At 42.2% G+C, this 15,538-nt stretch overlaps 1 protein-coding gene across 8 annotated transcripts in view; it reads right to left on the reverse strand.

Moving 5' to 3' along the window:
• The window catches only part of RHOT1 (ras homolog family member T1), a 62,532-nt gene extending 47,226 nt beyond the window's left edge, over nt 1-15,306 (reverse strand). For 7 of the 8 annotated variants that reach the window (XM_061142834.1, XM_061142831.1, XM_061142827.1 and 4 more), the window contains exon 1: nt 15,177-15,306. In XM_061142834.1, the coding sequence (XP_060998817.1) occupies nt 15,177-15,252 (76 nt within the window). In that variant the 5' untranslated portion in view covers nt 15,253-15,306. The remainder of the gene's footprint in view (nt 1-15,176) is intronic. The other variant, XM_061142829.1, reaches the window with a different exon arrangement.
• Nucleotides 15,307-15,538: the final 232 nt, after the last annotated feature.

Genomic DNA, 15,538 nt, shown 5'->3' on the forward strand with positions numbered 1-15,538 from the left:
ATAATAAAAAAAAGAAAAAAAAAAAAAAGAAACAGATTTAAAGGACTAGATCTGATACAGTGCCTGATGAACTACGGATGGAGGTTCGTGACTTTGTACAGGAGACAGGGAGCAAGACCATCCTCAAGAAAAAGAAATGCAAAAAAGCAAAATGGCTGTCTGAGGAGGCCTTACAAATAGCTGAGAAAAGAAGAGAAGCGAAAAGCAGAGGAGAAAAGGAAAGATATACCCATTTGAATGCGGAGTTCCAAAGAATACCAAGGAGAGATAAGGAAGCCTTCCTCAGTGATCAGCGCAAATAGAGGAAAACAACTGAATGGGAAAGACTAGAGATCTTTTCAAGAAAATTAGAGATAACAAGGGAACATTTCATGCAAAGATGGGCTCAATAAAGGACAGAAAAGGAATAGACCTAACAGAAGCAGAAAATATTAAGAAGAGGTGGCAAGAATACACAGAAGAACTGTACAAAAAAGATCTTCATGACCCAGATAATCACGATGGTGTAATCACTCACGTAGAGCCAGACATTCTGAATGCAAAGTCAAGTGGGCCTTAGGAAGCATCACTACGAACAAAGCTAAGGGAGGTGATGGAATTCCAGTTGAGCTATTTCAAATCCTGAAAGATGATGCTGTGAAGGTGCTGCACTCAATATGCCAGCAAATTTGGAAAACTCAGCAGTGGCCACAGGACTGGAAAAGGTCAGTTTTCATTACAATCCCTAAGAAAGGCAATGCCAAAGAATGCTCAAACTACCGCACAATTGCACTCATCTCACACACTAGTAAAGTAATGCTCAAAATTCTCCAAGCAAGGCTTCAACAGTATGTGAACCATGAACTTCCAGATGTTCAAGCTGGTTTTAGAAAAGGCAGAGGAACCAGAGATCAAATTGCCAACATCCACTGGATCATCGAAAAAGCAACAGAGTTCCAGAAAAACATCTATTTCTGCTTTATTGACTATGCCAAAGCTTTTCACTGTGTGGATCACAATAAACAGTGGAAAATTCTTTAAGAGATGGAAATACCAGACCACCTGACCTGCCTCTTAAGAAATCTGTATGCAGGTCAGGAAGCAACAGTTAGAACTGGACATGGAACAACAGACTGGTTCCAAATAGGAAACGGAGTACATCAAGGCTGTATATTGTCACCCTGCTTATTTAACTTATATGCAGAGTATATCATGAGAAACGCTGGGCTGGAGGAAGCACAAGCTGGAATCAAGATTTCCGGGAGAAATATCAATAACCTCAGATATGCAGATGACACCACCCTTATGGCAGAAAGTGAAGAAGAACTAAAGAACCTCTTGATGAAAGTGAAAGAGGAGAGTGAAAAAGCTGGCTTAAAGCTCAACATTGAGAAAACTAAGATCATGGCCTCCGGTCCCATCACTTCATGGCAAATAGATGGGGAAACAGTGGAAAGAGTGTCAGACTTTATTTTTCTGGGCTCCAAAATCACTGCAGATGGTGATTGCAGCCATGAAATTAAAAGACACTTACTCCTTGGAAGAAAAGTTAGGACCAACCTAGACAGCATAACATTACTTTGCCAACAAAGGTCCATCTAGTCAAGGCTATGGTTTTTCCAGTGGTCATGTATGGATGTGAGAGTTGCATTATAAAGAAAGCTGAGTGCCGAAGAATTGATGCTTTTGAACTGTGGTGTTGGAGAAGACTCTTGAGAGTCCCTTGGGTGGCAAGGAGATCCAGCCAGTCCATCCTAAAGGAGATCAGTCCTGAGTGTTCATTGGAAGGACTGATGCTGAAGCTGAAACTCCAATATTTTGGCCACCTCATGCGAAGAGCTGACTCATTGGAAAAGACCCTGATGCTGGGAAAAATTGAGGGCAGGAGGAGAAGGGGATGACAGAGGATGAGATGGCTGGATGGCATCACCAACTCAATGGACATGGGTTTGGGTAAACTCTGGGAGTTGGTGATGGACAGGGAGGCCTCGTGTGCAGCAGTCCATGGGGTTGCAGAGAGTCAGACACGACTGAGCGACTGAACTGAACTGAGGGACAGCTCAAATTCTACCTCACAATTTGTGTGATCTGACGTCCTGGGGCTATTGAAGCCTTCCCCCTCCTCCTCTGAACTACTCCTAAGCCATTTCACTCATATCAGACTGTTACGAATAGAAAATATTAATACACACTTAACATCTATGAGTCTGCATTAACACAATAACCAGATATTTGAAAACACTGAATGGAATTTTCTAACTTTATACTGTCAAGGAGAGCAGAACCTCTAGCACATCAACCAGACTGAGGTACATAACTTAATTTCACCTTGCCCCAAACACAGTGGTATTGCTGTAGCTTCAGCACTACTTTTTGGGAAATCAGGTCTACCCTTCGGAGCTCCTGGAACTCTCCCATTCAAAGCTTGTCTTAAGGGTAACTGAAGAGTTGTGAATAGCAGGAAACTGCTGAGGCAATAAAAAAAAAAAAAAATTCTAAAGTTACTTTGCTCAACTTTTTAGTAAAAAAATAATTAATGTTGAAATTATAACTATTTTTTATCCATTTATTTCCGGCTGCATTGGGTCTTCACTGCTGCACGCGGGCTTTCTCTAGTTGCGCTGTGTGGACTTCTTTGCAGGGGCTTCTCCTGTTGCGGAGCGCAGGCTCTAGGGCTTCAGCAGTTGTGGCTCCCAAGTTCCAGGGCATGCGCTCGGTAATTGTGGTGCGCGGGCTTAGCTGCCCCACAACATGTGGAATCTTCCCAGACCAGGGATCGAACCCCTGTCTCCTGCACTGGCAGGCGGTTCTTAACCACTGGCCCACCAGCAAAATCCCAAAATTACAACTAGCAAAGGAGGATGTGATACAATAAAGAATACATCTGGTCTTTATGCCTAGTTCCTGGCACAGCTTCAAAATCCCTTGGAATTTCCTGAGTGAAAGGAGTGTCCTTTGTTATAGTCTCTTTCAACCATGCTTCAGCTTGTCCTAATGAGGTGACTTATTAAAGGGGAAGGGAGGGCCTAGACAGCTTTCAGCATAGGGGTCAGCCGCCAGAAAAAACCACCATGTGATTAGGGGGTTGGAACTTTCAGCCCCACCCCAAAACCTCTGGGGAAGTGGGGGTGGGGTGCTAGAGACTGAGTTCAATGAAGGGGCTACCTATTGAAGTCCTGTATGAAAACTCTGGACATATCAAAGCTCCGGGGATCTTGCTGGCTGGTGAACACATCAATGAACCATAAAGGTGGCACACCCTGACTCCACAGGAACAGAAGTTCCTGAGCTCAGGACCCTTCCAGACCTTCTCCCAGGTACCTCTTCACCTGGCTGTTCATCTGCGTAATCTTAAGCACTGCACCATCCTGAGTTCTATGTGTCTTTCTAGTGAATTACCGAACCCAAGGGGTTGTGGGAAGCCCCTAATTGTAGTCAGCCAGAAAGAAGTGTGGATAGTCTGGGGACCCCACTTGCAGGTGGAAACTAAAAAGTAAAGGTGATCTTGTTGGGGATCTTGCCCCTTAATTTGTAGGATCTTAGCCCCTGAGGCTAATCCAGGGTAGTCAGTGTCAAAATTGAATTCAACTATAGGACACCCAGGTAGTTTCAGAAAACTGTCAGAATGTAGACAGCATGATGGTTTTGTATTTCTCAAAAGAAAGGATGGCTCAAAAAACTGAGAAGCACTGTTAACAGAATTTCTGTCCAAGAGTACAAGTTTCGCTCAGGCGTAGCTGTGCCCTGCCTGAACCAGACTAGGAAAAACACTAGAAGAACACAGAGTATTATGCTTCTAATGACCCATCTTTCTTCTGCAGACTCCAAACCAGTTTATTGATAGGTATTTACCTAGTTGTCTTCTAAGAAAGTTTAGTCTTAGATACTCTGGGGGATAATATGGAAATGTATAAAACAACAGATAAACTGCCATAAAATAAGTATGGATCAAGTGCTATGTTCAACCATTCTGTTTTAAAAAGGGAAGGGGAGATAAGGAAGAGCAGGAAGAGAAGTGACTATTTTCTCCTCCCAGAAGTCTCTCTCAAGTAGCAGGAAATCAAAAAGCTCATAAAAGCAGCTCCCTAGAAGGGAAAAAAAAATCAGTAAAGACATCTAAGCAACCTTCCAGCACATCACCCACGGTCTCCTGAAGGATCTCCTAGACCTCCTTGGCAAAAACCTGACGTGTCCTACCCGCTAATGAGTATCTCCCAAAAGACTAAGAAACAAGTATTGCACTATCACCCACAAGAAACTCCACAAAGGCAGAGAACATGTTTTGCTTGCTCACTGGTCAATCTGTAGCTCCCAGCAAATGCACTTAGTAAAATGGAGCGTAGTGGCTAAGAGCACATATGTGAATTTCAAGAAAGTGGTTGGTTACCATTGAGGGAAATACAACGAGGAGGGGGCTTCAACTGATTGGTAATGTTTTATTTATTAAGCCAGGTGATGGGTATTTGTTATATGAATCTTTTTACATTTTATACAAACATTTCACCAAAAAAAGAATACAGGCTTCGGAATGAGACAGAATTGAACTGCAATCTCGGTGTCAGAGCTTATAAGCTGTGTTTCCTCAGGCAAGTCATGAAGCCTCACTTTGTTCATCTATAAAATAGAATAGTGAACAGCTTTACAGAAGTGGTAAAAGGATTAAGATGACAGATGCATAATGCTAGGGACAATACCTGGCACACATTAAATACACAAATCGGTAGTAGTTGTGTTGAGGAGGAGTTTGAATTAAAGGAGTTAAGCAAGAGCTGGAGCAGGATTTTGGAACCAGTTTTGCCATTAACAGACGACCCTGAGTTGTCACTGACTCTCTCTGGGCCTCCATTTTCCCATCAGGTAAAAAAAAAAAAAAAAAGGATTAGATGCTATTAATGTTTATATTTTATGATTTATCTAAATCAGTATGTAGCACAGCTAGAAAACAGGCCTGTAACAGACAAAAGTGCATGTTACATTAATGGTAACTTACCCTGCAGTACCCTCGAAATGGCAGACAGATCCCCAAATTGTATCTGTTATGTTTTAACTGTGTATGGGACAGTGATCTGACAAAAACATTCATCTATCTGTAAGAACACAGAGGGACTCATGAAGCCAATATCGGGTCCAGGAATTTCTAGTACTTGATGACTTACATTCAGCATTTCATAACTTAAATGACTCCTTTCATCAAGACCTTGTTTAGGGTTCCAGCAACTCCAAACCTTCAGCCAGCTCAAGTTAGTACTCATTTCTACATTTATAGTATCCAACCTAATTCCACATGATTATTCACAATGGAGATAAAATCGAGCTGAGGCTTGAACAACACAGGTATGACCTGTGCAGGTCCATCTTGATAGACATTTTTTCAATAGCAAATACCACAGTACTACACAATCTGTAGATTTGCGACTTGGGATCAGACTCAGAGGAACACAGTAAACAGAGGGCTGGTTACATGCAGATTTTCAACTGCACAGAGGGTTGGTGCCTCTAACCCCTGTATTGTTCAAAGGTCAACTGGACATAACTGAGCAACTTAGCAACTAAACAACAACAAAAGGTTATCTTAAAATGAGCCAAGCCACCCTCTTCTTACTCCAGATATTTACCAAACCTTTTAGAAGATCCAATGCCTGTACAATACCTGTGACCTTTGAACTTCGGGCCCTCTCTGGCCCCAAGAGAGATGCCTGCTTTTTTTCCTCGTCTCCTAAACCCCACAACTATGCCAGCACAGAGGTCCCCAGAAACTCTTCCATTCTGAAGAACTCTCCTGGGTATCGTAGACAGCTGACCCTTGGACAACCGGGGGTTAGGGACGCTGACACATGCACAGCTGAAAATCCTGTAACTTAGAGTCGACCTTCTGTATCAGCAATCCTTCTGTATCCTCATCCCTGGATTCAACCAGCTGTGGATTATGGAGTACTGTAGTATTTACTATTGAAAAAGGTCCTCAGATAAGTGGATCTGCGCAGTTCCAACCCAGGCTGCTCAAAGGTCAGCTGTAAGGTCTGTAATGTTATCCTTGATCTACTATGTTAGGAATGGGAAAAAAATGAATCAGATCCGCAACAACTCAGATGCTCCTTGGTCACGAAAACAAGCCCCACTCTTGGGTCTTGAGAAGTCTGCCTACTTTAATGTCCTGATTCTTCTCATAATCCCCTTTTTAGAATTATTGGGTTGGCCAAAAAGTTCATTTGGATTTTCCCATAAGATTGTACAGAAAAACCCGAACGAACTTTTTTGGCCAACTCATTATCTTTAAAAAATTTTATTTGTATCCTACCATTCTAAGGCCCTTACCAGTTTCAGAAGGAACCTACCCTTGAATCGTCAACTCAAAATGTTAAACAAAATGTTCAAAATTATGTCAATTAACAATATCAAAATGCCTAGTAGTTTCTAAAACAGCTAAGGGCTTGTTTTTCCTTAATCACCATCACTCAGGTTCCCTTAGCAAAATGCAGGTCTTCAACAGGTGTTCCGTGTTACTCTTAAAGTTCCCCTCAACCATAACCTTTAAAGTGCATCCATTCTTTTCGTTCTTTTTAGAACAACCCTTTTTTAGTCGTAGTCCCTTTCTGCTTTCCCCAAGGACCCTTTGTATTTCCAGTGATATTTTCAGAAGAGAAAGATCACTATTTTGAAGAAAATCAGAATTTTTCACAGCTCAGCTCTTCAGGGCCGTTCTGGCTCTCGCCCCCGTGTCTGTTCCAACAGGGCAGGCCTCAGAGGCAGGAGGGCAGACAGCTCGGGGACAGGCGGCCGTGGAAGGACAGCGACAGTTTAAAAACTTTACTTATGCCTGATCATACAGACTCAGGAGAGCGGTACCTAAGAGTAGGAATAAATGTCCGCTACCAAAAACCAGGAATAAATTTGTATCGATACTCTTTTGGACTGCGATATTCTGTTTACTCATTCATATTCTGCCTCATCTGTTGAGGAATCTGAGGCAGTATAGCACTCATCACAGTAAAACAATCCTATCTAGTTTCTGAAGTAATTGTCTAATAGAAGACCTTTAAAAAAAAAAATCAAAGAACATGAATCTCTTCCACATAAAAATCCAGGAGTGATTTCCTTTTTTAAAACAAGTTCAAAATAACAGCAGGAGAGAGACAGAGTACAGTGAATTGGGAAGAAAATAAGCAGGCATGTTCTCACTAGTGTCATTCTGGGTTTCCATTTGGAGGAGCAGTGAGATGATAGCTGCTTTAACTAATGAAGGGTTACACAGATATGATTTAGTTTCAAAATGCTTTGGAGACTCTAAACTAGGGCTGCTTTGCTTCTCTTAAGGTCTACCCACGTAACCTTGAGTGAGACTATCAAAGAAATAATAAAGCGGCAGGTTTAAAGTTAAAATAGGCCACTTTCAAGCTAATTTTAATTGAGAAATAAATGAATGCCTTGAAGATAAGGAAAAATATTTTAGAATATTAGAAATTTAAAGCTATTTAAACAAGCCTATGATCAAAAAAAAAAAATTCCTTATGGGAATTCCCTGGGGGGGTCCAGTGGTTAGGACTCCATGCTTTCACTGCTAAGGGTGCCGGTTCAATCCCTGGTCAAGGCCAGAAAAACACAAAGTCCCTATGACAATGTCAGATGAGTATAAGCACTATGTAATTTTAACTACTCCAAAAAATAAAAATTATTTCCATAAAGGAATAATATCCCAAGTTCTTCTCTAGTCATTGTATCAATTAAAATTTATATTTAATGTAAATACAATATATATTATAAATATTTTATATAGTACAATTTTATAACAATAACTATAATTAAATTTAATAATTATATACTATTGTATTATATACTATATATATGTATATATATATATACTATATATATATAGTATACATATATGTACATATGTATATATATATATACTATATATATGTATATATATATAGTATTATATACTATATATATAGTATATATATATATAGTATTATATACTATATATATAGTATATATATATATATAGTATTATATACTATATACTAGTATTATATACTATAAGTATTGATATGGAGGACAAAAAAATTATCCTTTGTTAGCCTGATGGTCTCCACTTCCTCTATTTTGCCTGACAAATATTAAACTGGTCTACGAAAATTACAAGCATGGCCACAATTATTTCCAAGGACAGAAGGCCTTCTGATTCAGTTCAATACAATATGCTACAGTTCAGTCTGAAACTCCATGCTTCTAAGTAGGTCATCCATGGGAAGCATAATTCATCACTATAGAGTAAATTATCTAGATTTATCCAGGCTAAAAATTTCTTTGTCTTTTCATCAGATCTTTTGAACATCCAGTTCTAAATGACAGCAAATTCTTAATATTCATGAAGCGGAAATAACATTCTCTGGTTCCAATTACCATCCTACCAGCCATTTTGGCAAATTTTTTTGATAACAAACACCCCATACTTCAAGCAGCAAAGGGATCTACTCATTTTTATCTGCTTCTTTATTAAAAAGCCTTGTTGGTTCTTCCTAAGTTATTGTAATTAGAATACAAAGGGAGGAAGAGAGTGACAATGTTGTATTTTAAACTGCAAAACTTTAGCATTTGGGGAAATAGCTGAGCACTGTTCCCAAAGAAAATTTCATCAACCACATGCAGACGATGTCAGCCGCAGAAGGACAAATGCTGTGGTCTATCCCTCTCCTTCAAACTCCATCAACACTAGTGCCCAACTGGCGCCAGAAGAGCAGAAAAGACAGCAGAAAACAAGTCTCAGTACATGTATAACAAGGATAGAGAAGAGCTCTCTATATAAACAAAACAGACTATGTATTAGGTTGGTGCAAAAGTAATTGCGGTTTTGCACTGTAGAATTCTGCCATTTGATACTGGAATATATTCTTAAATGTGGTTATGTTATATACCATTTTAATGCACATTTATCGCTTTATGAGTTTTTGTTAATGACTTATTACTTGTTATTTTATGTTTATTTTAGACTAGGGAAATAATGTTAGACAAAAACCAATTTTCTTATTCAAGTTCAAAATAGGTCGTAAGACAGTGGAGACAACTCACAACATCAACACATTTGGCCCAGAAGCTGCTAACGAACATACAGCGCAATGGTGGTTCAAGAAGATTTGCAAAAGCAATGAGAGCCTTGAAGATGAGCGCAGTGGCCAGCCGTCAGTAGTTGACAACAACCCACTGAGAGCATCATCGAAACTGATCCTTTTACGACTACGTGAGAAGCTGCTAAGGACTCAACATGGACCTATGGTCATTCTGCATTTGAAGCAAATTAGAAAGGCGAAAAAACTCAGTAAGTGGGTACCCCATGAGCTGACCACAAATAAAAAAAACTGTTGTTTTGAAGTGTTGTCTTCTCTTATTCTACACAACAACAAACCATTTCTTAATCAGATTGTGACAGGCAACAAAAAGTGGATTGTATATAACAACCTGCGATGACCAGCTCAGTGGCTGGGCCAAGAAGCAGCTCCAGAGCACTCCACAGAGCCAAAGTTGCACCAAAAAAAGCTCACGGTCACTGTTTGGTGGTCAGCTGCCCATCTGACCGATCCACTACAGCTTTCTGGATGCCGGCAAAACCATTACAATGGAGAAGTATGCCTGGCAAACCAGTGAGATGCACCAAAAATGGCAACACCTGCAGCCGGCACTGGTCAACTGAAAGGGCCCAATTCTTCATGACGACACCTGACTGCAGGTCGCACAACAAATACTTTAAAAGTTGAACGAACTGGCCTACGAAGTTTTGCCTTATCCACCACATTCACCTGACCTCTCGCCAACCTACTACCTCTTTTTCAAGCATCTCAACAACTTTTTGCAGTGAAAACACTTTCACAAGCAGCTCGAGGCAGAAAATGCTTTCCAAGAGTTTGTTGAATCCCAAAGCATGGATTTTTATGCTTCAGGAATAAATCAACTTATTTCTTATTGGCAAAAATGTGTTGACTGTAATGGTTCCTATTTTGAATGATAAAGATGTGGTTGAGCCTAGCTATAATGACTTAAAATTCACTGTCCGAAACCCCAATTTCATTTGCACCAACCTAGTAGACTGGACTTTCTGTGACCAATCACCCAGGTGATAGTAGGTATCATGCTGCGTTGAGGATCTATCACCCAGACACAGTGTAATTGAAACTGGAGCAGTTTAATCTTTAAATGTCATTCTAACAATGAACAGAATGGAGAGCAACATGGTTTTAAAAAGGATCACTGAAAGTCTTTCTCTAAAATAAATACTAGCTTATTCCTGAAGTCTCTTTGACTCTTGTACCTAAAGAATCTTTCTCTAACTCCTTCAAATCTGTAAATGGCCTCTGCTGGTTCAAGGAGAAGCTGACCTCTTTTGGCAAGGACTACAATTCCTGACAGCCAAGACATGAACTAGACATAGCACTGCCAGAACATAGGAATCTCCCCCAACAAAATAAAGCTAAGACCATGGAACAAGAGACTGGATGAATGCTGCCCCTTCAGATCCTAACAATAACCACAGCAGATTTGATTTTAAGAAAGGAGAATGAAAAAAAAAGAAAGGAGAATGATCACATTTTTATGACTAAGAGGAGTGGTTTAGGAAACAAAGTCTAAATAAACTAGCTTGAATTCTTTCATTCTTTCAACAACTATTTGAGTGCCTACTTTCTGCCAGGCCTATTCTAGGCCCCAGGGAAATGGCAATAAAGAAGACAAATCCACGGTCTTTATGAAGCGTACCTTCCAGGCCAAACAACAACAGCAACAACAAAAAGTGAACACTTCTGCAAGGGATGAGGGATAAGGCCTGGGTCAGAGCCCTCCGGTAGAGAAAGCAAACCAAGGAGAGAGTGGTACAAGACCAAAGCAAGGGCCGGACCGTGAAGGACTTCGTCAGGCCTGCTTTAAAGAGTGCACTGGCCTTTATTCTAAGCGAAAGAAGGGATCATCAGAGAATTTTTAACCTGGGTAACAGGATCTGAGATATTTTTTAAAGATGACTCTTGTCTGCTACATGGAGAATGGATGAAATTAGAAGCAGGGACACCAGTTAAGGAGATGTTACAAAAGCCTAGGCCAGAGCCAACCAAAGCTTGAGCTAGTTTGGCAGAGGTTTTGATGATAAACTAAGCAGTTAGACAAAAAAAGAGCTACCAAATTTATTTAAAAAGAGGACAACAGTTCCACTTTCTTGATTAATTTGACCAGAAGACCAATATATCTCAGTTTAATCTAAAACAAGGCCACTAAAACTAAGACTATCCTGTGTACTTTTAACGTAGATACATGATTTGGATAAAAGGTTAATAAGGCTCATTCCTCATATTATAATAAGAACATTTGTTAAGCATACTAATGCAAATCTAGCTAAACGCAAATTCTGGCCAATGAAATTGATTATGAAAAGTCATAACCTGAAAAACTAAGCTTTGTGTGGTTGCATCTTTAAAGGTTGTTTAAAGAATGGTATTTGACTTTTAATTTGGCCTGAACAGTATTCAATATGCTCAATAATTAAGGTAAAGAAGATACTTAAAAATACTTTGGCTTTCTTTGCAAATAAACACTTTAATATTTATAGACAGCCTAGCTTTTCTGATCTAAGCAGTCAATAGGCATTAAGCAACTAGTTAGTGTTAAAACCTTGTTGGCTCAGAATGCAAATTCTGGATGGGCCAAGAAAAGATCCATTCCACCTCCAGAGTACAGTACAGGTTAAGCCAACGGAATGCTGAAACCACTCAAGTATTTGGGAGCCTCAGTGAATGACACTGCTGCTGTGTGCAGGGACTGACACTAACGGCAATAAAATGTACTCAAGTGATAGAGAAACAATAACCAGAGGGACAATGTTCCTTTTCTTTTCTTTTCCTATTTCCCTTAGTTAACCATCTTAAATACAATACTTTGGCCACCTGAGGCGAAGAACTGACTCATTGGACAAGACCCTGATGCTGGGAAAGATTGAAGGCAGGAGGAGAAGGGGACAACAGAGGATGAGATGGCTGGACGGAATCACTGACTCAATGGACATGAGTTTGAGCAAGCTTCGGAAGCTGGTGATGGACTGGGAAGCCTGGCCTGCTACAGTCCATGGGGTCGCAAAGAGTTGGACACAACTGAGCGACTGAACTGAACCATCTTAAAAATACAACAGATTTAGTATTTCTGATAAATCTGTGTATCGGACCAGTATTAAAACAGTCCTGGGACTTCCCTGGTGGCCAAGTGGCTAAGACACCATGCTTCCAATGCAGGGAGCATGGGTTTGATCCCTAATCAGGGAACTACGATCCCACAAGCTGCACAGCGGGGCCAAAAAACAAAACAGTCTTGGTCACTCTGTTTATCTAGCATTTACAGCTAGGTTAAGCAGCTGTCAAGATACATTAAATCTCAAAAAGTAATGTTTCAATAATTTCCCCCCAGGATACAAGCCTTTAATGTAACTAATTGAAATTACGTATTTCCAATAAGTATAACTCTTTCTAGTATTCTTAAATGTGGGAAAAAATCATGTATATATGGTATCTGGCCTAAAGCTTTTGGTACTATTCTCTTTGAGAAAAATGTCTTCCTCAGAAATGAAGGCTTTATTCTTGCCTGGGAAATGCCATAGATAGAGGAGCCTGGCGGGTTACAGTCCATGGGGTTGCAAAAATCCGACACAACTTAGCAACTAAACCACTACCATAAATAACACTGTTAACATCTTAACTTAAATGTCCTAAGGCTGACCATGTATCTTACATATGTATAGCATTTCCATTAAGATACTTTACAGACTAAGGATTACATGTAATTGCTAAATTCAATACTAAAACCAAAAGAGAGAATTTCTGCTTTAAAAAAAAAATTGTCTTTCAAGCAGCAGTTTTTTTCAGCCCATCATCTACTCACTACTTTCCCTCAGTTCAGTTCAGTTCAGTCACTCAGTCGTGTCCGAATCTTTGTGACCCCATGAATCGCAGCACGCCAGGCCTCCTTGTCCATCACAAGTTTACTCAAACTCATGTCCATCGAGTCGGTGATTCCATCGAGTCGGTGATGCCATCCAGCCATCTCATCCTCTGTCGTCCCCTTCTCCCCCTGCCCCCAATCCCTCCCAGCATCAGGGTCTTTTCCAATGAGTCAACTCTTCTCATGAGGTGGCCAAAGTATTGGAGCTTCAGCTTTAGCATCAGTCCTTCCAATGAACACTCAGGACTGATCTCCTTTAAGATGGACTGGTTGGATCTCCTTGCAGTCCAAGGGACTCTCAAGAGTCTTCTCCAACACCACAGTTCAAAAGCATCAATTCTTCGGCGCTCAGCTTTCTTCACAGCCCAACTCTCACATCCATACATGACGACTGGAAAAACTATAGCCTTGACTAGACGGACCTTTGTTGGCAAAGTAATGTCTCTGCTTTTTAATATGCTGTCTAGGTTGGTCATAACTTTCCTTCCAAGGAATAAGCGTCTTTTAATTTCATGGATGCAATCACCATCTGCAGTGATTTTGGAGCCCAGAAAAATAAAGTCTGACACTGTTTCCACTGTTTCCCCATCTATTTCCCATGAAGTGATGGGACCAGATGCCACAATCTTAGTTTTCTGTATGTTGAGCTTTAAGCCAACCTTTTCACTCTCCCTACCTTGCTCCAAATGCATCAACATGAATCATCTTCCTGAACTTTGTCAAGAAAGTCCATGCAAAACACAGACTGAGATACATATGTGGTTTAAATTAAAACTAAAATTCACAGCTGCAAACCAAAAAGTAAACCATATCTGGCTAAGCTTACTTCTAAATTTTGATTCTAAAGGAAAATGTCTATTGATTCAATAGCAGGTGAACAAGGATTTCAATGAACAGCAAAGAACACTACAGAAGACAGTAAAAAGTATGTTAGTTTTCTTCCTTGGAGAGCATCACAGTGACCTGGAGGAGCTAGTCTAGAATGGAACGGGAGCTTAGAAAAGAAAGCTTCAAAGCAAGCAGTGGTAGAGCCTTATTTTTTCACTGTTGTGTCTGACTCTTTGTGATCCCATGGACTATAGCCTGCTAGGCTCCTCTGTCCATGGGCTTTCCCAGGCAAGAATACTGGAGTGGGTTGCCATTTCCTTCTCCAAGGGATCTTCCTGACCTAGGGATTGAACCCGTGTCTCCTATTTGGCAGGTGGATTCTTTACCACTGAGACACCTGGGAAAACCAGAGCATTACCAGATGTACTTCAAAACAAACAATCCAGTCCTCCCCAGCCCTCTTTCTTATTTGAGTCCTACCAATTGAGTCACGTACTTTGCATAACAGATATCAAGCAGTCCCTGCTGTTCTGTCTCCAAGTCAGTGAACAGACATGCTTCCTTTACTAAATCTTCAGAAGTGAAATCTATGAATCTCAGGGTTGGGGATGGGGGTAGGGTGTCACATGCATGTTGGTCTATTTGGGTCTCACGTGTGCCTGTTATTTTAAAATTAACTACCAAGTTTGATTCTATTGTATTCTATTACAATGTTTTAAAAGATGAGGGCAACTAGACTTCAGGGTTACAATAATTCTCTCAACAGACGGACCCTCCTCAGATTAGCATTCATTGAACACTTGCATAACTTGAACTTGAGAATACGTTTTTGAGGAAAAAACCCAGTGATTCCAATGCAAAGAGCAAAGATCGTCTTAAAAAATGCTCCGCGTCTTACAATGTCTAGAAGGAGGGAGTCCGCGAGCGCAAAATCAGGCAGACACCCCTGACCTTGCCCACAAGTCGCCCAGTCCTGCAGCCCTCCCCCTGGCTTCCCCGGGAGAGCCGGTTCACGCCATTCCAACTGGCCGCCGGTCTGCCTGCCTGTTCCAGCACCTGCCTGGCGGGGACAGGGGAATCTCCACGGAAGACGAGAGGGCTTGAGAGGCGGCGGCCTCGGAAACCGGGAGGCCCGGGAAGAAACAATTCCAAATGGGAAAGGAAGCGAGGACCTTCGGATGAAGAAGGCCGGGCCGGCAGGGGCTAATGGAGACGCGGCTGGGGGGTGGACCACGACGTGGGGACCAGGGAGAGAGGTAGGAGGGCCCGGGAGAGGCGAGAGGTCGAGGGCCGCGGCCGAAAGAGAAGAGCCGAGGAGCTGGGAGGCCCGGGGGCGCGGAAGGGCAGCGGGGCGGCAAGGGCTGCGGCGGCCGCGGCCGGCACCCCGGCGCGCGCGGACTCACGTTCTCCCACCAGCAGGATCCGCACGTCTTTCTTCATGTCGGCGGCTCGCTGGGGCCGGCCTCGGCCCGCAGGCATGGAGCGCACTCCTCTCGCCGCGAGCGCCCAGCCCGCCGCGCCGCTCTCCCCGCGCCGCCGGCGCCGCCTGCCAGCCTCCCCCCGCCGCCCCTCCCGAGCCTCGGCCGCCCGGGCCCGCCGCGCCGCCTCCTCAGCAGCCTCCCCACTCGAGAGCCGGGAAGGCGCCGGCTCCGCCTCCTCCGGCTCCGCCGCGGCGGCGGGGAGGACGGGGCGCCGCGAGGGACAAGCGGTTTCGAAACGCGAACGCTCTCCGTCCCGCCCCGGCGCCCCAGCTGTGCCGTGCGCC

Source organism: Dama dama, chromosome 5 (assembly GCF_033118175.1).
Source record: "Dama dama isolate Ldn47 chromosome 5, ASM3311817v1, whole genome shotgun sequence".
In the NCBI taxonomy this organism is placed as follows: domain Eukaryota; kingdom Metazoa; phylum Chordata; class Mammalia; order Artiodactyla; family Cervidae; genus Dama; species Dama dama.